The sequence below is a fragment of the Leucoraja erinacea genome, chromosome 27, assembly GCF_028641065.1.
Source record: "Leucoraja erinacea ecotype New England chromosome 27, Leri_hhj_1, whole genome shotgun sequence".
Lineage (NCBI taxonomy): Eukaryota > Metazoa > Chordata > Chondrichthyes > Rajiformes > Rajidae > Leucoraja > Leucoraja erinaceus.
Window position 1 is genome coordinate 5,992,078 of NC_073403.1, and position 26,540 is coordinate 6,018,617.

A 26,540-nucleotide genomic window follows, 5' to 3' on the forward strand; every position below is an offset into this window, starting at 1 on the left:
GTCAGACAAAAAAACAAACGAAATGCACTACTCACAAAGAGAAATCTTTCTGCTGATGGTGAAAATGACCAATGTTTTGCCCTCATTGTGGAGAGTACCGCTTCTCAAGAGGAACAACCAACTTTTGCTGCATGAAGGGTAAGGTCATCATTGCTCCTCTGAAGACACTCCCTAATGCACTCATTAATTTATATACAGGTGACACACCACAAGCATATGAGTTCAGAAAGAATATTAGACAATACAACATTGAAGAAAGAACTGCAGATGCTGGAAAAATCAAAGGTAGACAAAAATGCTGGAGAAACTCCGCCTAGCGGAGCTGGTCCTCAGCTTCTATGGAGAGAAAGAATAGGCGGTGTTTAGGGTTGAGACCCTTCTTCAGACTGATGTCGGGGGGGGGGGGAGGGGAAGAAAGGAAGATGCGGAGAGAGTAGGCTTGTGGGAGAGCTGGGAAAGGGGGGGAGGTAGGTAGAAAGCAAGGACTGTCTGGAATTAGAGAACTCAACGTTCATACCACTGGGGTCTAACCTACCCAAGTGAAATATGTGGTGCTGTTCCTCCAATTTGCTCTGGGCCTCACTGGCAATGGAGGATGCCCAGGACAGAAAGGTCAGCTTCTCGCTGTACTTCGATACACGTGACAATAATTAACTAAACTAGATCACACATCAAGTAGGTCGCTGTGATGTGAAACCAAGGATCAGAACTTGCAAATTGTGTCAGTTGTACACACATGTTACTCCCTAGGGCATAGTCTGTGCCCTATCATCGAAACAAAGAAAATAGGTGCAGGATTAGGCCATTTGGCCCTTCAATATGATCATGGCTGATTATCCAACTCAGTATCCTGTACCTGCCTTCACTCCATACCCCCTGATACCTTTAGCCACGAGGGCCACATCTAACTCCCTCTTAAATATAGCCAATGAACTGGCCTCAACTACCTTCTGCGGCAGAGAATTCCAGAGATTCACCACTCTCTGTGTGAAAAATGTTTTTCTCATCTCGGTCCGAAAAGATTTCCCCCTTATCCTTAAACTGTGACCCCTTGTTCTGGACTTCCCCAACATTGGGAACAATCTTCCTGCATCTAGCCTGTCCAACCCCTTAAGAATTTTGTATCATGCCATTAAACAGTCAGAATCCTGGAGGATTCACACAAAATGCTGGAGTAACTCAGTGGGTTCGGCAGCATCTCTGGAGACCTTGTTTCAGACATCACCTGGAGGATTCTCTCCTTGAAAAGAAAGCTGCGGATTAATGTTCTGATCATTTCCAAATTCTAACTGCAGTTAAACTTTTCTTTCTAAACAGCCTCCACCTCGCCTCTCAATTTAAGACTGGACACCATGGGGGAAAAGCAGAACAAGAAGGAAGTGGAGGAGGTTCCCGAGGAGGAGAAGTACATGGTGGAGAAAGTGCTGGACAGGCGCATAGTGAACGGCAAGGTGGAGTACCTGCTCAAATGGAAAGGATTCTTGCTGTGAGTATTCACAAGCAGATAGGAAGCAACGAGTGTAACAAATTTCCATTCAGAGTTATTGGTCAAGTGGAAACTGGGTCAGGAATGAGTAGAAACAAGGAGCTGCAAGATGCTAGTTTACATCAAAGATGCACACAAAGTGCTGGAGTAACTCGACAGGTCAGGCAGCATTGTAATGGCAGATTATTACATCGTTCAAGGCATTTTTTCCTCTAGCCACTATGATTGAAGACAGGGGTAAGGAGATAGATTTTGTTATGCATGCGAGCTCTCCACGAGACATTAAAATCCGTCCAAAGATAAATCTTCAAAACACACTCTTAATTAATAGTTTCTTTATTGTTGCACTAAAAACAGTAAGATATTCATCCACATGAAGAAGGGTTTCGGCCCGAAACGTTGCCTATTTCCTTCGCTCCATAGATGCTGCTGCACCCGCTGAGTTTCTCCAGCTTTTTTGTATACCTAAGATATTCATCCAAACTTCTTCTTGTTTAAGTACATTTTAATCTTACTCGTAGTCAAACTCCATGGATGGTCAAACTCGTGCATGGTCAAACTCCGGCATGGCCTAAAGCTGTGCCTTCTCCCCCATGCTTCCTTCAACTAAAACCAACAACTACTCGTGCATCTGCATGAAAATCTCAGCCGCAAACATGCCTCTGACTACGTAATAAATCGCACCCACATAATTATAGGCAGTTAAAACTTAAAGGTAACTGGTTATAATTATAACATACTGAGTTAAGCTAAATGGCTACTACAAGCATCTCTGAACAAGAAGGATAATTGCCATTTCGGGCCGGGGCCCCTTTTTAGTGTGAAGTGTCCCGACCTGAAACATCACCCATCCTTTTTCTCCAGAGATGGTAGTGGTTAGTGTGTTGTGCAGTGTTCAAGAGTCTGATGGCTTGTGGGAAGAAGCACAAACCAGAGGTTATTGTGAGATGCTTCTCTTCCTCTAGGATCTTTAGCCCTGTGCATCTATCTATGCAATGCATTGAATTGCTAAGTCACTGGGTCATGAGTGCTCATTTATTCTGTGGATGGATCAACAACATGTGTTATTGGACTGGAAGCTGTTCCACTAACTCACAGCTCAGCGGTTGCTGTTGATGAACGAAATGATTCAGGTCCAAGTGTTGGTATTCAGTGACTGGAATTATTTTGCAGTGATGACAACACGTGGGAGCCGGAGGAAAACCTGGACTGCCCCGACCTCATCGCAGAATTCCTGCAGTCCCAGAAAATAGCACACGATGGCGTGGATAAAACAGAGGGACCAAAGCGGAAAGCAGAGTCTGATACAGAAAAGGAGGAAAATAAAAACAAGAAGAAGAGGGAGGAGGTCAGTGAAGGTGCTGCCACAGCGGGTGACCAACACAACCTGTGGTCAGTCCCAGAGGAAGCTTTCTTGCGAGAGGAGCAGGGGAATAGAAACATAGAAAATAGGTGCAGGAGAAGACCATTCAGCCCTTTGAGCCAGCATCGCCATTCAATATGATCATGGCTGATCATCCAAAATCAGTACCCCGTTCCTGCTTTCTCCCCATATCCCTTTATTCCGTTAGCCCTAAGAGCGATATCTAACTCTCTCTTGAATACATCCAGTGAATTGGCCTCCACTGCCTTCTGTGGCAGAGAATTCCGCAGATTCACAACTCTCTGGCTGAAAAGGTTTTTCCTCATCTCAGTCCTAAATGGCTGACCCCTTATTCTTAGATGGTGCAGATGAAGTCGAGGGAGCTTTCCTACAGTCTGGTGACCAGAGCTGCAGTCAAGGCTCCAAGTTGTATGCTCTATGCAGCCAGTATGGAGGGATCGCGTCTCATGAATTGGCTTGTGTAGGAAAGAACTGCAGATGCTGGTTTACACCAAAGATAGAAACAAAATGCTGGAGTAACTCAGCGGGACAGGCAGCATCTGTGGTGAGAAGGAATGGTTGACGTTTTGGGTCGAGACCCTTCTTCAGACTGGAGAATGTTCTCAACCAGAAATGTTACCCATTCCTTCTCGCCAAAGATTCTGCCTGCCCCGCTGAGTTACTGCAGTGCTTTGTGTCTATCTTCCCTGTATTGGCTTGCCTGGATTCCGTGCTTGGGGTGGTGGTCAGATTGCCCGTGCTCACCGATTTCCCCCTTGTGCAAAGTAGTATTGATACAGAGTCATTACATATCATAACATGTACTTTAATTAGAATACATACAGAGACCATCAAAATGAATACTGTAGGCTCGGAGTCGTAAGTTGAACTAACATACTGCTTGCATTCCACCAGGTGGTAGTGTGGAAACCTGACATGGATTATGGATCAGGTCAGCAGCAAAACCAGCCACGGATCAAATCAGCAATACTGTTTGATCTACACCCCTGCCCATTGAGTTCTTGTTTGTTTTTCTTGCAGCAGGAGAAGCTGAGAGGGTTTGCCCGAGGGTTGGAACCGGAGTGTATCATCGGGGCGACAGATTCAAGGGGGAAGCTAATGTTCCTCATGAAGTGGTGAGTTTGCAGCATTACAGTCGATCTCTGTCATACCTATAACCCTGCTGCGATTAAGTGATTGAGTGAGCTTGCTGTGTGGTGCGGGCTGGGGGGCGGATTATGCTGAACAAATGAGCAACCTCATGGTGACTGAGCAGTGTTTCCACTTTGAAGGAAATTACCCAAAATTTGGAAATTATGGTTGTCTTCGGGTAATTTTAAGGAAATTTAGTAATTTTGGGAATATCAGACCAGCACCAAGGCTCTTCACCATTCACTCCTCCAGCTCTTGAATTGTCCATGTCACCCTCCCTATCACACACCTGGGTGGCCATTGATGATGGAACATAGAACAGCACAGGAACTGGCCCTTCAGCCCAAAATGTCTGTGCCCAACATGATGCCAAGTTAAACTGATCCCATCTGCCTGGTATATTCTCTTTGGGACATTTGACAATAAAACACTCTGGACTCCTGACTAGATTCACACAGCGTGAACATTTCCCTCGACGCAACTTGCCCACACTGGCCAACATCCCCTATCTACACCAGTTCCACATGTCCGCGTTTGGCCCATATCCCTCTAAACCTGTCCTATCCATGTACCATATAACCATATACCAATTACAGCACGGAAACAGGCCATCTTGGCCCTACAAGTCCGTGCCGAACAACTTTTTTCCCCCTTAGTCCCACCTGCCTGCACTCATACCATAACCCTCCATTCCCTTCTCATCCATATGCCTATCCAATTTATTTTTAAATTATACCAATGAACCTGCCTCCACCACTTCCACTGGAAGCTCATTCCACACCGCTACCACTCTCTGAGTAAAGAAGTTCCCCCTCATATTCCCCCTAAACTTCTGTCCCTTAATTCTGAAGTCATGTCCTCTTGTTGGAATCTTCCCTATTCTCAAAGGGAAAAGCTTGTCCACATCAACTCTGTCTATCCCTCTCATCATTTTAAAGACCTCTATCAAGTCCCCCCTTAACCTTCTGCGCTCCAGAGAATAAAGACCTAACTTATTTAACCTATCTCTGTAACTTAGTTGTTGAAACCCAGGCAACATTCTAGTAAATCTCCTCTGTACTCTCTCTATTTTGTTGACATCCTTCCTATAATTGGGCGACCAAAATTGTACACCATACTCCAGATTTGGTCTCACCAATGCCTTGTACGATTTTAACATTGCATCCCAGCTTCTATACTGTGTCCTGTCCTGTACCTGTCCAAATGTTTCTTAAACATTGTGATAGTCCCTGCTTCAACTACCTCCTCCATGCAGCAACTCATTCCACTCACCCAGGGCACGTTTGACATTGAGATCGGACGTAAATTAACCAATCCTGCGCTTTGTTTTATGGTCGCCAGGCAACAACGACCCTGGGGTCATGGCTGCCTCCTCATTACATCAAAACAATAACAAGGTTTCCAAGGAATAAAAGTCATGCTAACCTTGCAGATGATTTTGTTTTTCGATTGATTTATCTTTATAAGAACTGTTAAATGAAAATGATCAATAACAAATGTAGAGCTAGGGTTATGATTAGGGTTAGGGTCAGTCAGTTAATCAATCGGTTATTCAGTCGGTCGGTCGGCTGTGGAGGATCGGTCGAGCTGTCTGACCGTCGGTGGGTGGCATGAGTCGGGTCGGGCTGCGGGTGGGTGGTGAGAGTGGACGGTTGGGTCGGGCCGCCAGTGGGTGCTGTGAGTGGTCGAACAGCCGGTGGGTGCTGCGAGTGGTCGGATGGTTGGTGGGGGCTGCGTGTGGTCGATCGGGCTGTCAGTAGGCCGGTGTTGCCGGCTTCCCCCAGCCTGGCAATTCCCCCAGTCCCACTATAGCTGTGACCCCCACTCTGCCCACAGGCAGTCAGTGGAGTTCAGTAAACGGGGGAACCCACAGGAACTGCCCTCACGCATTAATTATGCTGGTTCAGGAGCCGGACCTCTGTGGCAGTCTCATTCAAATTACACTCACATATTCAATATATAATTTTTATATTACGTAATTATGCATAATTATATTTGTTTACAATCATATCATGTGTGTGTGTATAAAGTAAAGTACAAAGTATCCTTTATTGTCATTCGGACATTTCAGTCCGATCGAAATTGCATACCTTGCGGTCATGACATAGAATAAAATAACAGAACACACACTTAACACAGTTTAACATCCACCACAGTAAGTCTACCAGACACCTCACTGTGATAGAAGGCAAAAGTCTTAGAAAGTCCTTATCTCTTCCCTCCTTGTTCTCCCTCTGCGTTGAGGCGATCCAGGCTTTCGAAGTTGGGCCCCCCCGCCGGGTGATGGTAAGTCCAGTGACCAAATCCGAGCTCCGCGAACGGACCAGTTCAAACTCGAAGCAGTCGAAGCTACCACCCTCTAGTCCAGCAGACGAAGCTGTTGTTGCAAGAGCACCCGAGAATCAGTCACCAATCTGGGACCTGCGAGCTCCCGACGTTGTAGTCCACTGGGCCCGCGGCCGAGCCTCCGAAGTCGCCGCCGCTGCAACGCCACCACAGCCCTGAGTCGGCCAAAGTCCTGGTTGGAAAGTCCTAGCTCTGGTTCCGGAGCTTTGAGGTCGGTCCCAGTTGGAGGCCGCCAGCTTGGCGATTAGGCCTTAGTGCACAATGAGACGTGGACGGGAGATACGACAAGAAAAGGTCGCATCCCCCCCCCCCTGAAGGAAGAGACTAAAAACATGTTTCTCCCACACCACCACACATACACAAGTAAAATAAACTAAAACAACAACAAAAGAAAACAAAAAAAGAAGATGGACTGCAGGTGAGCAGGGGCACCGCCACCACTTCCGGGGTGCGTATATAGATTATATATATATGTGTGTGTGTATATCTATATGTGTATATATGTATATGTATATATATATATATATATATGTGTATATATATATATATATATATGTGTGTGTGTGTGTATATATATATGTATATTATATATATATATGTATATTATATATATGTATATGTGTGTATGTGTATATGTATATATATATATATATATATATACGTATATATATATATATATGTATATATATATATATATATATATATATATGTGTATATATATATATGTATGTGTATATATATATGTATATATATATATATATATATATATATATATATATATATATATATATATATATGTATATATATATGTATATGTGTGTTTACATATATATGTGTATGTGGTATAACATATGGTTTAAATAGACCACAGCATGGAATTACTCCCATGGTGTAATATGGGCATAGGACACTAGTTGGCGCTTTTTCAATCTCATTTTCTAATTAGTTTAATTAATGAATGTGCAACTTTTGGTACTGATGAGTTATGACTTCCTTCTCAATTATATTTTATCTAAATCTGTGAAAAATTTAATGTATATCCAAGACATAGGTCACGAAAGTTAAATTCTAGACACATTTTTGATGCTGGCCTACAGCCTAATTGCTAACGGCGGCCTCTGTTGCCCCGTGCAGGAAAAACTCGGACGAGGCAGACTTGGTGCCGTCAAAGGAGGCCAACGTCAAGTGCCCGCAGGTGGTCAAGTCGTTTTACAAGGAGCGTCTAACGTGGCACTCCAATCCAACCAAGGTAGAGAAGAAGTAACGGAGCAGAGGGGCTCACACACCTCCCATTTACTACTTTACACAACGAGAAAATAATCCTGATATTTGCAGACGTGGTTTTCAGTTGTACAGATGTAAAGTTCTCCGGGTGATACTTCTCTCAACTCCTCTCGGACCTGGTTTATTGCCTCTGACTGCCAGGGGCCGGGCAGGTTGTGTTTCAAATCCAGCATGACATTTTTAATTTCACTGTTTTATTTTTCTTCAGGTTTTTGGGGGTAACAACTAATTGTAGAAGCCAATGAGTTGTAGATTAGTTGCCTTGGCTTATAGCATCGGGTTTGAGCCCATGAAGGCAAAAGGAGCCTGCAGGTGCTGATTTAATTCATAGCCTCTTTTAGTGCAGTGTTTTCATTGTGTGGCTGGGCCTGGGAGGGAGGGTGTTACGGTGTGTGTGTGTATCCAGCCACTGCTCTGCCACCTCCTCACTGCAACACCCTGGTACTCTCCACTGTGAGTTGTTGAATGCCTGATCACAGGACCAATTGCTGTTCCAACCAACCTATGGGTGGCTTGGTGGCCAACACTCCATCCTGCAGTGGTGTTTCCGTTGTAGTGAAAGTTTGCTTCTGTTCAGCCCGTTTACTTGGTAATGAGGAGGCAGAAGCACAGACAGTGGGTTAGAGCTTCATTCTGTAGTTACAATCCCAGGCTGCTACCGGCCTTCATCTGTTACTGGAGCCAGTCGGCACCACAGCCACACTGCTCTATGCTACTTGCTTCACTCATTCTCTGCAGTCAATGGGCTTCTGCTTGTCAGTGCCTGGGCCTGGGCCTGTGCCTCGCTCTGCCGCTATGTGAACAGGCAAGGTGAGTGTCAGTGTTTTAAGGTATTTGTCTCAATTGGAGTTTTACCTCTGGGCCCCCAGTCCCACGTGTTGATCTCTGCCTCTCTAGTATTCTCTACTCCTTATGGTTAGGTTAGGGGCGGGTTGTGAATGTAGGTGATGCCGCGGTACTGCGTCTCCACCAGTGAGCTGGGAAATGCCGAGGCTGGGCACCAAACGTTGGACAGAGCGGGCAAAGGGAAGCGACACCAGAACAGGTACAGAGCTGGATATACACACATGCACACAGACACGCACACAATGCTGGCTGCTGCCCTCAACGACAGCAGCTTCTCATTCCATCCCGCGAAACCATTGCATCGTCAACGAGTGAGAAAACCACCTCCTCGTCCTCTTTAGTTCAATGTTCAGCCTGCCCGGGAAGAGTATAGGCGATAAACACAGCGTGGGTTTATTGGTGTGTGTGTCTCCCTCCCTGGGGCAGCTGAGACCAGTGTCAGTAGACAATGATGAGAGGGCATTCTATCCCCTGTGGAAGCTGGAGAAACCTGCCTTGCCCACTACTCAGCCAAGCCAGTAACAGTCACAGGTCAAGCTAAAGGGAGTGCCCTGCTCTCTGCAGGGTTGCCATAGTCTGCTCTGAACGGAAGCCACGCAAGGGGGAGTAGTTGTTTGTGTTTGACTTTTTCACTGGAGGAGTGGGGGCAGCATCTGATATAATCCACGTACTATAGGCGGGGGCCATGGAGGAGATTCCTCCAGCTGGCTGTCTCAGCCATCCATTGTTCTCACACACCTGGTATTGATTTTGACAGTTTATGTGTTATTGGAGTTCTTTCATAGGTTTCATACATTGCAGCTCTTCTGTCAGACTTGCATTTAATCATCAAGTGTAGTATTTTAGAGGGGAGATCTGGTTTTAAAGGATCTGTTTTTGTAGAATCCTTAAGAGTATTGTGATACTGCACCTACACCCTGTGTGTCACTAAACATGCGAGCAAATATTGTGTAATAAAATCCAAAAAACAGCTTTGAATGTGTTCTACTCTTTGCAAATGATCCACACTGGGTATGGGCGTGTTCACTTCTTTTTTAAACATCTTCTTTAAATGTTGCGCCTCTCACCTTATAGTTCTACCATCTAGCCTTTGACATTTCCACCCTGGGTAAAAAAGGTTCTGACTGTCTACCCTGCCCCCTCATAATTTATATATACCTCTACCAGATCTCCCCCAGTGATTGAGATAAAACAATCCAGGTTTGTCCGATCTCTGCTTGTAGCTGGTCTCCAATGTCCAGTGTTTCCTGTTACTGCAGTCTTCATCTTTGTAACTCTTCATGTGGGGAGATGGGATGAGCAGAGAAGGAACCTGGGAAAAGGAGCCATGGGTGATTCTGAGCTATGATGAGGGTTTAAAAAGCAGACAAGGACCCCCCTCCCCCACTGCTGGTTCTGGCTGTTAATTTGATGCCCAAAAAACACCGGGGGGGGGGGGGGGTTAGGCAGCATCTGTGAGAATATTTCGCACCCTTAACTTTGCGCCAAAGTTAAGGGTGCAAAGTTAACCCTCACCCAAAGCCTGGTTTGCAATTTCCCAGTCACAGGGATGCATCATCCTTAGTCTGAGATGCTGAGGGTCTGAACTGGGAGGTGGTGGAGAGGATGGTGAGCTCTGGGGCAGTCAAGTACCATAAGTAAGTAAGTTTATTGGCCAAGTATTCACATACAAGGTGCTCCGCCCACAAGTAACAACGTGACATACAGTGACAGTTACGAATGACTCTAAAAACACTAAACATTAATAATAAAACATTAATGCTAAAACACCATTGATCAAGCATGTGAACCATAGACCACCCAATTAAGTTCGATTAAGGGTCCCGATCCAAAACGTCACCTATCCGTGTTCTGCAGAGATGCAGCCTGACCCGCTGAGTTACTCCAGCACTCTGTGTCCCATGTTAGTTCAATGAATGTTTGTCTCGGAGGTAGATTAATCTGCAATGTTTCCTGTTGTAAACAAAAGCTGAATATTTTAACTGTGGAGATAGATATTTCTCTGCTATGTGGGAGGATGACCGGTTGCCATGATAGAAATGTGGAGCTGAGGTTACAATCAAAATGGTTGTAATCTTATTCAATGGCATTTAATCTTATTATCGGGTGGCAGGCGAGTAATTTATTCCTTGGAGCACAGGAGGCTTAGGGGGTGATTTTATAAAATCACAGAATCGGTGAATGTACAGAGATTGTGTTCGAGGTTGAGGAATCAAGAACTATGTATTCCCCCGACGATTAACTGACTTAAGAATCGCAACCTAAAACGTTGCCTCTTCATGTTCTCCACAGATACTGTGTGCCCCATTGAGTTACTCCAGCACTCTGCCTTTTTGTGAACTAGCATCTGCAGTTCCTTGTGTCTGCACCTTCCGGGTCCACAGTAGCACATGTCCCTCTAGTGGTCCAGAGGACAATATAGTGGCTTCCAGTGTTTTACTGTAGTGTCATATGGACCGAAACGGGACAATGAAATCCTTACTTACAGCAGCACAGCAGGTTTGTAAATACCACTCAATAGATTATTTAATGAATAAACAATAAAAAAGTTCAATACATAAATATTAGCGCAAAACAAAGCCCGCAAGCCCCAGTGCAGCCAAAGCAGTTCTAAGTTTGAAGTTCGTAGTGTTCAATAGCCTGATGGTTGTTGGGAAGAAGCTGGACGTTAGTTTTCAAGCTCCTGTACCTTCTTTCCGATGGCAGGAGTGAGATGAGAGCCTGGCCAGGGTGGTGTGGGTCTGATGATGCTTCTGCCTTTTATAGGCAGCGCCTCATGTAGATCCCTTCAATAGTGGGGGAGGTCAGTACCCATGATGGACTGGGCAGTGCCCACCATTTTTTGTGATCTCATTCGTTGATGGGTGTTTATGTTGCCGAACCGGGCCAAATTGCAACCAGTCGCTATGTTCTACCGTACAGCAGTAGCTGTTCAAGAGAGCACACCAAATATTCACTAAACCAAATGTCCTCGGTCTTCTAAGGGAGTAGAGGCAGGTGTTGGTTTTTCTTTCTGATTGCATCAATGTGCTGAGCCCAGGACAGATCTTCAGAATCATGCACGCCCAGGAATTGGACCACAAACCCATCAATGAAGACAAGTTCATGCAATCCTCTGCCTTGTCCCTTGATTTTACTAAATGTTGAGAGCAAGGTTGTCCTGGCACCTTTCATTCAGACGATCAATCTCACTCCTTTCATCTCCCCTTATTGCCGTACCATAACAAAGCCTAATTACCACCGTTCATTCATCACAACTTTTGATGAGAGATTCATTCTACCCAGGTGTACTTTTCCACGAGAGCAGGTGACCCAAGGGTTTCAGTGGCCCAGACCTATTCCTATTGATCAGCTACATAGTACTCGACTATTGGGGAAGTATAATGATCTACTTTTGTTGGAAGTGCAGTAAAGCAGGATATAAAGAGGGAGTGTTTCTGCATGAAACTAGGAAGTCAAGTGCTATGCTATGGGAAGTGGAAGAGGAAAAGGCCACAGTTAGATCAGCCATGATCTTACTGACTGGTGGCTGGTTTGAGTCTACATTGCCTTACTCTGCAGTTGATTAATAATCACTTCTCAGCCACACTTCAGCTAGGAAGCCTCCAGGTGCTGCAGCATGTTTAAAGTAATGGCCAGGCAATGATATGAAGGATCAGGGGTCCCACACATTGCTGGCACACAGGTGTGTGGGAAGGAACTGCAGATGCTTGTTTAAACCGAAGATAGACTCAAAGCTGGAGTAACTCAGCGGGACAGGCAGCATCTCTGGAGAGAAGGAATGGGCGATGTTCTGGGTCAACAGCCTTCTTCAGACTGGTTAGGGACGGGGAACAAGAGATATAGACGATGATGAAAGATAAAGAACGTGGCACACAGGTTGTTATTCCATCAGCCTGTTTGTTACAGGAGCTAGTTGAGATGGCCAGGTCGGCCCCTGCTAACTGTAATAACTGATAGATTTAGGCCATTCTGCCCATCAAGTCTACTCCGTCATTCAACCATGGGTGATCTGTCTCTCCATCCAAACCACTTTTTCCTGCCTTCTCCCCATGACCTCTGACACCCGTGCTAATCAAGAATCTATCAATCTCTGCCTTAAACATGTCCACTAACATGGTCTCCACCACCGTCTGTGGAAAAGAATTCCACAGATTCACCACCCTCTGACTGAAGAAATTTCTCCTCACCTCCTTCCTAAAAGAACGTCCTGCAATTCTGAGGCTGTGACCTCTAGTCCTAGACTCTCACTAGTGGAAACATCCTCTTCACTTCCTTTGAGGGAAACTAAACCTGTCTGCCCCCTCTCTCTCTCTCCCCCTCTTTCTCCTTCCCCTCTCTCTTTCCCCTCTCCTCCTCCTCCCCCCCCCCCCCCCCCCAGAGAAAGAGAGAGGGGGCTCAGCCGGACCGGCGTCTGGTGTCCGATCACGGCCGCTGCCATGACTGGGTTCAGAGTCGGTCGTTCCCAAAGATGCCGGAGGGCCCTCTAGTATTGCTAGATGATAGATCAGATGCTCCTCTAGTATCTTTGGTCGTCCCCGTTCCCGCCCGTCTCCCCCGGAGAGGCGCCAGGTTGACCGACGCCGCGGATACCGTTTGACACCCTGGCTGATGTAAAACAAGCGTGGACCCACTGACTCACCCAGACATGAGGCGATCACATCCCGCCCGGGCCCACTGCGCACACGCACGCGGAGAGACGGTGACGCGGCTGACGGGCCTCCCGCCCACAACTGCGCAGGCGCGGATGGTCGTCAATATACTTTATTTCCCCCCAAATCATCCCGGGGAATGTCCCGAAATTATTTCATTTCCCCCAAACTTACCCGAAGACAACCAGAATCTCCAGTAATTTCCTGCAAACTGCCACCCCCACCCCCACGGTGGATTGAAACAGAACATTCCAGCAACTTCCAGTGACGTCAGGGGGAGGGGCTTATTTCAAAAGCAGTTTCCCAACCGTCACTTGTGCACGAGGTCGACTCAACATCCACTTCTGCGTCTCTTCATTGTCCCCATCTTCAAAGACAAGATTTATTTTTAAAGATTAACCTTGATTTTATTCACATTCTCAGACCCGCTCAGCTCGGCCCAGCCTTGCTTTTATACAGGCCCCACTCGGCTCGGCCCAGCCTTGCTTTTATACAGGCCCCACTCGGCTCGGCCCAGCTTTGCTTTTATACAGGCCCCACTCGGCTCGGCCCCCACTCGGCTCGGCCCAGCTTTGCTTTTATACAGGCCCCGCTCGGCTCGGCCCAGCTTTGCTTTTATACAGGCCCCGCTCGGCTCGGCCCAGCTTTGCTTTTATACAGGCCCCGCTCGGCTCGGAGAAGTGAAGAGTCTAAAAAAGACTAACCTTGCTTTCATTCCATTTCTTTTAAAAGACTTCGTGATTTTTGACTTGTTTGCACTAATTCCGTTACACCTAGCGGTTTTAACTGATTCTTATTAACCTTGCTTTTATTCCATTTCTTTTAAAAGACCTCGCCATTGCACTTATTCCGTTTTTAGCCTGATTCCACCTAATATAAATTTTAAATAGATTGACATTGGTTTCATTCCATTTATTTTCAAATTCCTCTTGATTTTATTTTTAACTTGATTTGCACTGATTCTTTGGATGTTGGTTTTATTCCATTTATTTTAAAAGACCTCGCAGGTTTTTTTAATGTTACTAAATTAATATAATATTTTAAAAAGATTAACGTTGATTTTATTCGGATCGTTGGTTTTAATCCGATAGTTCAAGCATTCCTCAAACTATTCACCTAAACGGTCATTATATCACTTTGATGAACGAGGCTTAATGCTGACTTCCACATCTCTATAGATAAGAGTCCGATTGAACTTCATTGTTTTGGTTTAACTTCGAAAACGTTGCATTTTTTGTTCTTTAAAGACTTTCCGGTGTCTCACTTAACTGTACTAATTCTTAAAGATAACATTTAATTTAAAAGACAGCGCTTTTTTACTTTTAAAATATATTTCTAACGTTAAATTTTCCCCGTTAAAGACTTTCCGTTTTTTTTCCTGTACTAATTTCTTCATAATTTTAAAAGGTCGAGGTTATTTACTCCGCGGATTTTGACAGATTTTTGACCGCTTTCAAAAAAATTTGCTGTTGATTTGGAAAGACTCCATTTTAAACAAATTGATCTGTCTTCATTGACCACTGATATTAAAAATATATTTCATTGTGATTGATTTCATTCTACAGGATAGACTCCATTTTGAACAAATTGAACAGTCTTCATTGACAACTGAGATTGTGTTTAGGCTTTTTTTTTAAATCATGCCAACAAGAGGGAAGAGGTGCAAGACGGTCACGGGATGAGAGCAAGAGAAATCAAGAAGCAACAAGGAGCAGAAGGGCTCAAGAGATGCAGAAAGAAAGTATTCAACTTCTCAGAGATCAACAAGAGAGATACCAGGAGAGAAAGGCTCAAGAGATGCAGGAAGAAAGAACTAAACATCTCAGAGATCAACGAGAGAGACAGCAGAAGAGAAGGGCTCAAGAGACGCAGGAAGAAAGAACTCATCGTCTCAGAGATCAACGAGCAAGACAGCAGGAGAGAAGGGCTCAAGAGACGCAGGAAGAAAGAACTCAACGTCTCAGAGATGAACGAGAGAGACAGCGGGAGAGAAGGGCTGAAGAGACACAGGAAGAAAGAACTCAACGTCTCAGAGATCAACGAGAGAGACAGCAGAAGAGAAGGGCACAAGAGACGTGGAAAGAAACAACTCAACGTGTTGAGGAACATCGAGAAAGAATACAAAGGAGAAGGGATGAAGAGACGGGAGATGAAAAGACTAGAAGGCTGGATGAACAGCGAGACAGAGATACAAGACAACAAAATGCACGATTCACAAAGAGAAGTCTTTCTGCTGATGTTCGTGAAATGACCAATGTTTGCCCTCAGTGCCGAGCGTACCGCTTCTCAGGAGGAACAACCAACTTTTGCAGCATGAAGGGTAAGGTCAACATTGCTCCTCTGAAGAAACTCCCAAATGCACTCATTAATTTGTATACAGGTGACACACCACAAGCTTACGAGTTCAGAAACAATATTAGACAATACAACTTTGAAGAAAACTGCAGATGCTGGAAAAATCGAAGGTAGATAAAAATGCTGGAGAAACTCCGCCTAGTTGAGCTGGTCCTCACCCGCAACAATATGGAGAGAAAGAATAGGCGGCGTTTAAGGTCGAGACCCTTCGTCAGACTGATGTTGGGGGGAGGGGAAGAAAGGATGAGGCGGAGACAGTAAGCTTGTGGGAGAGCTGGGAAGGGGGAGGGGACGGAGGGAGGGAGAAAGCAAGGACTAGCTGAAATTAGAAAACTCAATGTTCATACCGCTGGGGTATAAACTAATGGAGGAGGCCCAGGACAGAAAGGTCAGATTCGGAGTGGGAGGGGGAGTTGAACTGCTGAGCCACCGGGAGATCAGGTCGGTTAGTGCGAAATGAGCGGAGGTGTTGGGCGAAGTGATCGCCAAGCCCAACGGGTCCCACTTGGTCTAGCACAAAGCAGAAATGTGCCGACCAAGATGCCCCATCTACACTAGTCCCATTTGCCCACATTTGGTCCATATCCCTCTAAAGCTTTCCTATCCAAGTACCTGTCCAAAATATATTTTTCAAATGTGATTGTATTGAAAGGCAAGGTTTGGGAAGCACAGGTGTCTCAAACTATTCTGGAGTGGGAGAAGTTTCTTCCCAGCTGTTATCCAGCAACTTAACCGTCTTCCCATCAGCTAGAGGGCAGTCCTGACCTCCCATCTACCTCATTGCAGACCTTTGAACTATCTTTAATCTGACTTTATTTTGCACTAAATGTTCTACCCTTTAATCTTTTGCTGTGCACTGCAGATGGCTTGATAGTAATCATGTATAGTCTTTTCTTTGAATGGATAGCACGCAAACAAGCTTTTCACTGTACCTCGATACACGTGACAATAATAAACCAAACTATAGATCACACAGCAGGTAGGCCGCTGTGATGTGAAACCAAGGATCAGAACTTGCAAATTGTGTCATTTGTACACACATGTAACTCCCTAGGGCATGGTCTGTGCCCTATCATGCCATGAAACGATGAGAATCCTGGAGGATTTGCACAAAATGCTGGAGTAACTCAGTGGGTCCGGCAGCATTTCTGGAGACCTTGTTTCAGACATCACCTGGAGGTTTCTCTCCTTGAAAAGAAAGCTGTGGATTAATGTTCTGATCGTTTCCAAATTTTAACTGCAGTTAAACTTTTCTTTCTAAACAGCCTCAACCTCGCTGTTCAATTTAAGACTGGACACCATGGGGAAAAAGCAGAACAAGAAGGAAGTGGGGAAGGATCTGGAGGAGGAGAAGCACATGGTGGAGAAAGTGCTGGACAGGCGCATAGTGAACGGCAAGGTGGAGTACCTGCTCAAATGGAAAGGATTCTTGCTGTGAGTATTCACAAACAGCAGATAGGCACAAAAAGCTGGAGTAACTCAGCGGGACTGGCAGCATCACTGGACAGGAATGGGTGATGTTTTGGGTCATTTCTTCAGACCCGAAATGTCGCCCATTCCTTCTCTCCCGAGATTTGGCCTGTTTTACGAGTTACTCCAGCTTTTTGTGTCCATCTTCGGTTAAAACCAGCATCTGCCGCTCCTGCCTACACATTCACAAACATCAGCCTGGTTTTGGCTGTTTATTTCCACGCTGAGTGATCTTTCCAGTAGCAGGAAGCAACGAGTGTAACAAATTTCCATTCAGAGTTATTGGTCAAGTGGAAACTGGGTCAGGAATGAGTAGAAACAAGGAGCTGCGAGATGCTAGTTTACATCAAAGATGCACACAAAGTGCTGGAGTAACTCGACAGGTCAGGCAGCATTGTAGTGGCAGATTATTACATCGTTCAAGGCATTTTTTCCTCTAGCCACTATGATTGAAGACAGGGGTAAGGAGATAGATTTTGTTATGCATGCGAGCTCTCCACGAGACATTCAAAGCCGTCCAAAGATAAATCTTCAAAACACAGTCCCTTAATTAATAGTTTCTTTATTGTTGCACTAAAAACAGTAAGATATTCATCCAAACTTCTTCTTGTTTAAGTACATTTTAATCTTACTCGTAGTCAAACTCCGTGGATGGTCAAACTCGTGCATGGTCAAACTCCGGCATGGCCTAAAGCTGTGCCTTCTCCCCCATGCTTCCTTCAACTAAAACTAACAACTACTCATGCATCTGCGTGAAAATCTCAGCCGCAAACATGCCTCTGACTACGTAATAAATCGCACCCACATAATTATAGGCAGTTAAAACTTAAAGGTAACTGGTTATAATTATAACATACTGAGTTAAGCTAAATGGCTACTACAAGCATCTCTGAACAAGAAGGATAATTGCCATTTCGGGCCGGGACCCCTTTTTAGTGTGAAGTGTCCCGACCTGAAACGTCACCCATCCTTTTTCTCCAGAGATGGTAGTGGTTAGTGTGTTGTGCAGTGTTCAAGAGTCTGATGGCTTGTGGGAAGAAGCACAAACCAGAGATTATTGTGAGATGCTTCTCTTCCTCTTGGATCTTTAGCCCTGTACATCTATCTATGCACTGCATTGAATTGCTAAGTCACTGGGTCATGAGTGCTCATTTATTCTGTGGATGGATCAACAACATGTGTTATTGGACTGGAAGCTGTTCCACTAACTCACAGCTCAGCGGTTGCTGTTGATGAACTAAATGATTCAGGTCCAAGTGTTGGTATTCAGTGACTGGAATTATTTTGCAGTGATGACAACACGTGGGAGCCGGAGAAAAACCTGGACTGCCCCGACCTCATCGCAGAATTCCTGCAGTCCCAGAAAATAGCACACGATGGCGTGGATAAAACAGAGGGACCAAAGCGGAAAGCAGAGTCTGATACGGAAACAGAGGAAAATAAAAACAAGAAGACGAGGGAGGAGGTCAGTGAAGGTGCTGCCACAGCGGGTGACCAACACAACCTGTGGTCAGTCCCAGAGGAACCTTTCCTGAGGGAGGGGCAGGTGGGGGGGAAGAGAAACATAGAAAATAGGTGCAGGAGTAAGCCATTCAGCCCTTTGAGCCAACATCGCCATTCAATATGATCATGGCTGATCATCAAAAATCAGTACCCCGTTCCTGCTTTCTCCCCATATCCCTTTATTCCGTAAGCCCTAAGAGCGATATCTAACTCTCTCTTGAATTGGCATCCACTGCCTTCTGTGGCAGAGTATTCCACAAATTCACAACTCTCTGGGTGAAAAGGTTTTTCCTCATCTCAGTCCTAAATGGCCGACCCCTTATTCTTAGATGCTGCAGATGAAATCGAGGGAGCTTTCCTACAGTCTGGTGACCAGAGCTGCAGACGAGGCTCCAAGTTGGACATTCTATGCACTACGCAGCCATTCGGATTCGGACTGTCCCACTGAATTACTGCAGCATTTTGTGTCTATCTTCCCTGTATTGGCTTGCCTGGATTCCGTGCTTGGGGAGGTGGTCAGATTGCCCGTGCTCACCGATTTCCCCCTTGTGCAAAGTACTATTGATACAGATTCATTATATATCGTAACATGTACTTTAATTAGAATACCTACGGAGACCATCGAAATGAGTACTGCAGGCTCGGAGTCGTAAGTTGAACTAACGAACATGGCTGCGCGCATGCCCTAGGTGGTAGTGTGGAAACCTGATGGATTATGGATCAAGTCCGCAGCAAAACCAGACACGGATTAAATCAGCAATACTGTTTGATCTACATCCCTGCCCATTGAGTTCTCGTCTGTTTCTCTTACAGCAGGAGAAGCCGAGAGGGTTTGCCCGAGGACTGGAACCGGAGTGTATCATCGGGGCAACAGATTCAAGGGGGATGCTGATGTTCCTCATGAAGTGGTGAGTTTGCAGCATAACAGTCGATCTCTGTGGTACCTGTAATCCAGCTGCGATAAAGTGATTGAGTGAGCTTGCTGTGTGGTGTGGGCTGGGGGGCGGATTATGATGAACAAACGAGCTACCGGTGATGGCGAGCGAGCAGAGTGCTGTCACTTTGAAGGAAATTATCCGGAATTCTGGTTGGCTTGGCAAGGGGGAGGAAGAGAAAGTGGGAAGGGGGTGGGGAGGGGGAGGGAGAGGGGAGGGAGGGTGAGGGTGGGAAGGAGGAAGTGAGGGAGGGAGAGGGAGGGAAGGAGGAAGAGGGAGGGACAAGGAGAGGGAAAGGGGAGGAAGGGAGAGAGGAGGAGAGAGAGCAGAGACTGAGACACATGAGAACAGGTTGAAAAAACAAAGACAATGACAGCTGTTGGAGGCAACGAAAGCTGCCTTGCATTCAGATTCAGATTCAGATTCAACTTTAATTGTCATTGTCAGTGTACAGTACAGAGACAACGAAATGCAATTAGCATCTCCCTGGAAGAGCGACATAGAATATGATTTCAATAAATAAATCTATTTACATGCATACAGTCATAGTGTTTTTCCTGTGGGAGGAGTGTCCGGGGGAGGTGATTGGCAGTCACCGAGGTACATTGTTGAATAGTGTGACAGCCGCAGGGAAGAAGCTGTTCCTGGACCTGCTGGTCCGGCAACAGAAAGACCTGTAGCGCCTCTCGGATGGTAGAAGGGTAAACAGTCTATGGTTGGGGTGAGAGCAGTCCTTGGCGATGCTGAGCGCCCTACGCAGACAACGCTTGCTTTGGACAGACTCAATGGAGGGGAGTGAGGAACCGGTGATGCGTTGGGCAATTTTCACCACCCTCTGCAGTGCTTTCCGGTCGGAGACAGAGCAGTTGCCATACCAGACTGTGATACAGTTGGTAAGGATGCTCTCGATGGTGCAGCGGTAGAAGTTCACCAGAATCTGAGGAGACAGATGGACCTTCTTCAGTCTCCTCGGGAAGAAGAGACGCTGGTGAGACTTGTTGACCAGAGTTGAGGTATTGTGGGTCCAAGAGAGGTCATCGGAGATGTTGACCCCCAGGAACCTGAAGCTGGAAACACGTTCCACCTCCGTCCCGTTGATGTGGATGGGGGTGTGCGTGCCGCCTCTAGACTTCCTGAAGTCTACAATGAGCTCCTTGGTCTTCTTGGAGTTAAGGGCCAGGTTGTTGTCAGCGCACCATGCTGCTAGGAGCTGGACCTCCTCCCTATAGGCCGACTCATCGTTGTTGCTGATGAGGCCAATCACCGTTGTATCATCTGCATACTTGATGATGGTGTTAGTACCATGTACAGGTGTGCAGTCGTAGGGGAAGAGGGAGTAGAGGAGGGGAGGGGGGGGTGGAGGGGAGGGCAGTTGCATCACACTGTACAAGTGAGGAACAGAAGCAGGCAGATACGGTGTTGTTACATAGTTTTGTTTTCCCGTTTTTCTTTGTGTTCTTAACGTGTGCCGCTAAAAAAACCCATAATAGCACGCAGGAAACTGAATATTTCAGGAAATACCTTCAAATTCCAGGAGATGTAGGATTCTGTTTAAATTTTTGAAGCACTGACAGAGCATGACGGAGGGATATCAGACCAGCACCAAGGCTCTTCACCATTCACTCCTCTAGCTCTTGAATTATCCATGTCGCCCTCCCCATCACACACCTGGGTGGCCATCGATGATGGAACACACAACAGCACTGGAACTGGCCCTTCAGCCCAAAATGTCTGTGCCCAACATGATGCCAAGTTAAACTGATCCCATCTGCCTGGTATATTCTCTTTGGGACATTTGACAATAAAACACTCTGGACTCCTGACTAGATTCACACAGCGTGGAAACAGTGCCCTCGACACAACTTCCCCACACCGGCCAACATCCCCTGTCTACACCAGTTCCACCTGTCCGCCCATATCCCTCTAAACCTGTCCGATCCATGTACCTGTCCAAATGTTTCTTAAAAGTTGTGATAGTCCCTGCTTCAACTACCTCCTCCATGCAGCAGCTCATTCCATACACCCAAGGTCTGAAGGGTCCCGACCAGAACCATCACCTCTCCATACCCTCCATGTGACGCTACCTGACAACCCAGAGTTCCTCCAGCACTTTGTGTTTTGCTCCGGTTGCCAACAGCTGCAGTTCTTTGCGGTCGTTGTTGAAGAGGGGATTTAGCCTGTGGGCCGAGGAGCTTTTTCTATCAAGTTCGTGGCCCAACTCACGGAACTACCTGAATGTTTAACATATTGTGTAAAAATATTATATAAATTATACCTGAAACTCGTCAAGACCAAAAATATGAGAAGAAGCTCCAATTTTCCGAGTAGTAATTGTCCAATCAATGCACGTTTGACATTGAGGTCGGACAAAATTTGACCAATTCTGCGTTTTGTTTTATGGTTGCTAGGCAGCGAGGACCCTGGCTGCCTCCTCATAACATCAAAACAATAACAAGCTTTCCAAGCAATAAAAGTGATGCTAACCTTCCTGATGATTTTGTTTTTCAATTGATTTATCTTTATAAAGTTCTGATGTGAACTGTTAAATAAAAAATGTAGACCTACGATTAGGGTTAGGGTCAGTCGGGTATTCAGTCGTTCAGTCAGTCAGTCAGTAGTTCGGTGGGTCGGTCAGTCAGTCGGGCTTGTCGGTAGGCCGATGGATGCTGTGGAGGATCGGTCGAGCTGTCAGGCCACTGGTGGGTGGTGAGCGTTGTGCCGGGCCGCCGGTGGGTGGTGAGAGTGGCCGGCCGGTTGGTCGGGCTGTCGGTAGGCCGGTGTTGCAGCGAGCGAGCGGACTGATGGAGCCGGCGCTATGGCGGTGCTGAAGGCAGCTCGGGCTGCGTTCAGGGCAGTGCTGCTCTCCACCATCATCACCATGATAATCCAGGAGGGCATGCTGGCCGAGGTGGATGCACTGTGGGGCCACACGTACGGTGCCGCAGCCGGTCCCATTGCGGCTCCAGCTCCAGCCATGGGCAGCCCTGGAAGGGGGGGCTAGTTAGGGTTAGGGTTAAGCATTTTCCTGTCAGTGGAAGATGCCTTAGCCTTCCCCCAGTCCCACTGTGGCTGTGACCCCCACTCTGCACACTGGCAGTCAGTGGGGTTCAGTTAACGGCGGAACCCAGAGGAACTGCCCTCACCCATTAGGCTGGTTCAGGAGTCGGATCACTGCAGCTATCTCATTCAAAATACTCACAATTTAATTCATTATATTATTTTTATACAATATAATTATATATGATTACAGTCATATACTATATATATATGGTTTAAATATACCACACCAAGGAATTAGGCTCCCCACAGTGTAATCTGGGCATTGGACACTAGATGGCACTTACTTTGTCGATCTCATTTTCTAATTAGTTTAATTAATTAATGTGCAACTTTTGGTACTGATGAGTTATGACTTCCTTCTCAATTATATTTTATCTAAATCTGTGCAAAATTTCAAGTAGTTCCAAGACATGGGTCACAAAAGTTAAATTCTAGACACATTTTTGATGCTGGCCTACAGCTAACGGCGGCCTCTGTTGCCCCGTGCAGGAAAAACTCGGACGAGGCAGACTTGGTGCCGGCAAAGGAGGCCAACGTCAAGTGCCCGCAGGTGGTCAAGTCGTTTTACAAGGAGCGTCTAACGTGGCACTCCAATCCAACCAAGGTAGAGAAGAAGTAACGGAGCAGAGGGGCTCACACACCTCCCATTTACGACTTTACACGACGAGAAAATAATCCTGACATTTGCAGACGTGGTTTTCAGTTGTACAGATGTAAAGTTCTCCGGGTGATACTTCTCTCAACTCCTCTCGGACCTGGTTTATTGCCTCTGACTGCCAGGGGCCGGGCAGGTTGTGTTTCAAATCCAGCATGACATTTTTAATTTCACTGTTTTATTTTTCTCCAGGTTTTTGGGGGTAACAACTAATTGTAGAAGCCAATGAGTTGTAGATTAGTTGCCTTGGCTTATAGCATCAGGTTTGAGCCCGTGAAGGCAAAAGAAGTCTGCAGGTGCTGATTTAAGTCACAGCCTCTTTTAGTGCAGTGTTTTCATTGTGTGGCTGGGCCTGGGAGGGAGGGTGTTACGGTGTGTGTGTATCCAGCCACTGCTCTGCCACCTCCTCACTGCAACACCCTGGTACTCTCCACTGTGAGTTGATGAATGCCTGATCACAGGACCAATTGCTGTTCCAACCAACCTATGGGTGGCTTGGTGGCCAACACTCCATCCTGCAGTGATGTTTCCGTTGTGGTGAAAGTTTGCTTCTGTTCAGCCCGCGCTGTTTACTTGGTAATGAGGAGGCAGAAGCACAGACAGTGGGTTAGAGCTTCATTCTGTAGTTACAATCCCAGGCTGCTACCGGCCTTCATCTGTTACTGGAGCCAGTCGGTGCCTGTTGTGTGTGAAATAAAAATTGTGTTACCTGCCTCCAAGTTAAAGGGGGCGGAGTGTTATGCATGAAATATAATTAACATATTTGATGTCTCGCGCAATGGTACGCATGCGCAGGAGAGACTCTAGGTGGCATCCTGAAATAAAGTGGCTTGTTAGTTTACTCCCGCGTCCGAGTATTATTTAAAGTCCGTTTCCAGCACCAATATACAACAATTAGCGGCGAGGATCAAAGAACAGAGAACAAAAGAACAAGCACGGCCAAGAAAAAAGAAAAAAAGAGGTTGTATTTGGCACTACAAATTGGAACGGCAGCTGCCACCGACGCCGGGAGTTCCAGTACCGTGCAGCCCACGGACGACGAAGCCGAGCCTCCAGGAAGCCAGCCCGGCCGCGAGCACAGCCAGCCCCCAGCCGTGAAGCCAGCAAGCTAGCAGGCCAGCAAAGCAGCAGAAGCCAGCCCCCAGCCGTGAAGCCAGTAAAGCCAGCCCGTAAGGACAGCCCAAGAGGTCGCCGAGAAGTCCCAGACTGTACGAATTTAATGTATTGGTCACTGTTATCAATGATTTAAGTAAATATGTGTGCATAGCAGGTATATTGCTTAACATGTTCTAGTCTGCTATTAACATTAAATGTTGATTTATTAGTATAAATCTATTATTATAAGAATTAGTAATAGTCATTGGGCTGGATTACCTTAGTGTGTAAAATAATTAAGTCCAGTGCAGAGAACACAGTGAGAGGACAGAACGTAGTGTACCTGAATAGCAACAATGTGCATGGCTACTCCAATTGTAGGAAGTGCGCCCAGTTAGATTCTGGGTATAATTTTGAGGAATGGACCGAAGTCTTAGAGGCTAGGTTCATTTTCAATGATATCACTGCAGAGGAGAAGAGAGCATGGCTCATTACAGGCTTAGGAAGCAAGGGTTATCACACCTTAGGTGCATTGCTGTGGCCAGCAAAACCCACGAGTAAAACGTACGAGGAATGTAAGGAGGCATTAATTGCTCATTTCTCGCCAAAACCTCCAACGAGCATCCAGAGACAAGGAGCCTGAACTAAAGAAGGCATGGAGTCCCTCAAGGGCATCCAGAGACAAGATTCACAACTCCAAGGGGTGCTGGAGATATGGCGGCAGCCATGAACCGGCGATGTGTAAAGTCAGAGATAGTAGGTGCTTCAGGTGCTCGGGAACGGGTCACACCAAAAGCCAGTGTGACGCTGTTAAAGCTTACATAGAAATTAGGTGCAGGAGTAGGCCATTTGGCCCTTCGAGCCTGCACCGCCATTCAATATGATCATGGCTGATCATCCAACTCAGTATCCTGTACCTGCCTTCTCTCCATACCCCCTGATCCCCTTAGCCACAAGGGCCACATCTAACTCACCAACATCTAACTTACCAACAGCAGTACAGGGCACATGTACGATCCAGAGGGCAACCCTAACTATTCAAGCTGCCTTCGGGGGTATGAAGGTATGGAGAGAGATCCGGGACAAACAGAAGGCAGCAACGGTAATACAAGCAGCATCTAGAATGCACAGAGTATACCATCCATACAGGGCAATGAGATTGGCAGCTATAATAGTACAAGCCCATTATAGGGCACACCTTCAAATGGAAACTGATCGCAAAACTTACGTGAAGGTAGGCAGCAGCGTTGTGCTGCTTCAGACTGCCTACCGAGGAATGGTTGTTCGAAAGCATTTGCGGAGCATGTACAAATCTGCCAAGGTCATACAGACTTGTTATCAAATGCATAAACAGCGTCAGTATTTCAAGAAACTACACGGGTCCGCCACTGCTGTACCGCAATGATACCAGGCTTGCCAGATGCCCACGTGAGACATTATAATAGTTTGAGAAAAGCAGTGGTTTGCATTCAGGCCTTCTACCGCGGGGTCAAAGCCAGAGAATTGGTTGAAAAAACCAAGGCAGCACGCCATATTTATTCAGTCTTAATGATATGCATTACAAGCAAACATTTCTTGATTCAAAAGGTGGCTATAGTCACTCTGCAAGCTTCATTCCATGGGTACCGATCAAGGGTACGCTACAGAGCTTTGCGACAAGCAGTCATTTCAATCCAGGGATGGTACAAAGCATGCAAAATAGGGCATTCCCAGTTTGTGCAATATCAGTCAATGAGGTATGCAACCATTACCATTCAGTCTGCCGACAAGCGTATGGTGGTTAGGCAGTGGGTTAAGCAAAAGAGGGCTACTGTAAAAGTTCAGTCCGTACTCCGTATGATTTGGTATAGGAAAGACTTCCTCAAACTGAAATATACAGCAATTGTAGTGTAGTTTCACTACCGTGCTTATGAAGCAAGAAAACTATACAGAGCGCATATCAAAGCCACTGTTGTATTGCAAAGACAATATAGATCCTACTTCTTGATGAAGAACCAGAGATGTGACTTAAGAACACTAATAGATGAACAACAGAAAATGCTTAAACAATACAAAGAACAGTTAAATAAATGTGTGACAATGAGTAAAAATCTGCTAATAGAAAAGTCTAAACAAGAGAGGCTTGCCAGTTGAGACAAAAGTATGCAGGGCCGATTGCGACTAGGACACTTCACTACAGTCCGGCATGGAGCCTCCTTTACTGAGCAATGAACGGATGGTTATGCATTGCAGAATCTTATTAAACAACAAGAGCGGATAAATACACAGCGCGAGGAAATTGAGTGACAGAGGAAGCTGCTAGCAAAACGAAAACCTGCAGCCATGCCACCTACAAATA

At 46.1% G+C, this 26,540-nt stretch overlaps 2 protein-coding genes across 4 annotated transcripts; both read left to right on the forward strand.

Moving 5' to 3' along the window:
• The first annotated feature begins 61 nt into the window (after positions 1-61).
• LOC129710143 (chromobox protein homolog 1-like) lies at positions 62-9,449 on the forward strand. 3 transcript variants are annotated; one of them, XM_055656903.1, is made up of 5 exons: positions 62-138; positions 1,318-1,486; positions 2,660-2,834; positions 3,891-3,985; positions 7,482-9,449. In XM_055656903.1, the coding sequence occupies exons 1-5, from the start codon at positions 72-74 to the stop codon at positions 7,609-7,611; spliced, it is 636 nt and encodes a 211-aa protein (XP_055512878.1). In that variant the 5' UTR covers positions 62-71; the 3' UTR covers positions 7,612-9,449. The 3 variants fall into 3 exon arrangements, with proteins under 3 accessions (XP_055512878.1, XP_055512879.1, XP_055512880.1); XM_055656904.1 differs by lacking the exon at positions 7,482-9,449 and adding an exon at positions 6,246-6,300; XM_055656905.1 differs by lacking the exon at positions 62-138 and adding an exon at positions 262-285.
• Positions 9,450-14,193: 4,744 nt separating this feature from the next.
• Positions 14,194-23,948, forward strand: LOC129710142 (zinc finger CCCH domain-containing protein 13-like). Its single transcript, XM_055656902.1, has 5 exons — positions 14,194-15,449; positions 16,750-16,918; positions 18,245-18,419; positions 19,271-19,365; positions 22,942-23,948. The coding sequence occupies exons 1-5, from the start codon at positions 14,858-14,860 to the stop codon at positions 23,069-23,071; spliced, it is 1,161 nt and encodes a 386-aa protein (XP_055512877.1). The 5' UTR covers positions 14,194-14,857; the 3' UTR covers positions 23,072-23,948.
• The last annotated feature ends 2,592 nt before the right edge of the window (positions 23,949-26,540 follow it).

Excerpts from the sequence above, each read along its gene's own strand:
- LOC129710143 (XM_055656903.1), top strand. The coding sequence starts at position 72 with ATGTTTTGCCCTCATTGTGGAGAGTACCGCTTCTCAAGAGGAACAACC. Across the intron at positions 139-1,317 it reads CAACTTTTGCTGCATGAAGG|CCTCCACCTCGCCTCTCAAT; the intron begins GTAAGGTCATCA and ends CTTTCTAAACAG. Across the intron at positions 2,835-3,890 it reads ACAAGAAGAAGAGGGAGGAG|CAGGAGAAGCTGAGAGGGTT; the intron begins GTCAGTGAAGGT and ends TTTTTCTTGCAG.
- LOC129710142 (XM_055656902.1), top strand. The coding sequence starts at position 14,858 with ATGCAGAAAGAAAGTATTCAACTTCTCAGAGATCAACAAGAGAGATAC. Across the intron at positions 15,450-16,749 it reads CAACTTTTGCAGCATGAAGG|CCTCAACCTCGCTGTTCAAT; the intron begins GTAAGGTCAACA and ends CTTTCTAAACAG. Across the intron at positions 16,919-18,244 it reads AAATGGAAAGGATTCTTGCT|TGATGACAACACGTGGGAGC; the intron begins GTGAGTATTCAC and ends ATTATTTTGCAG.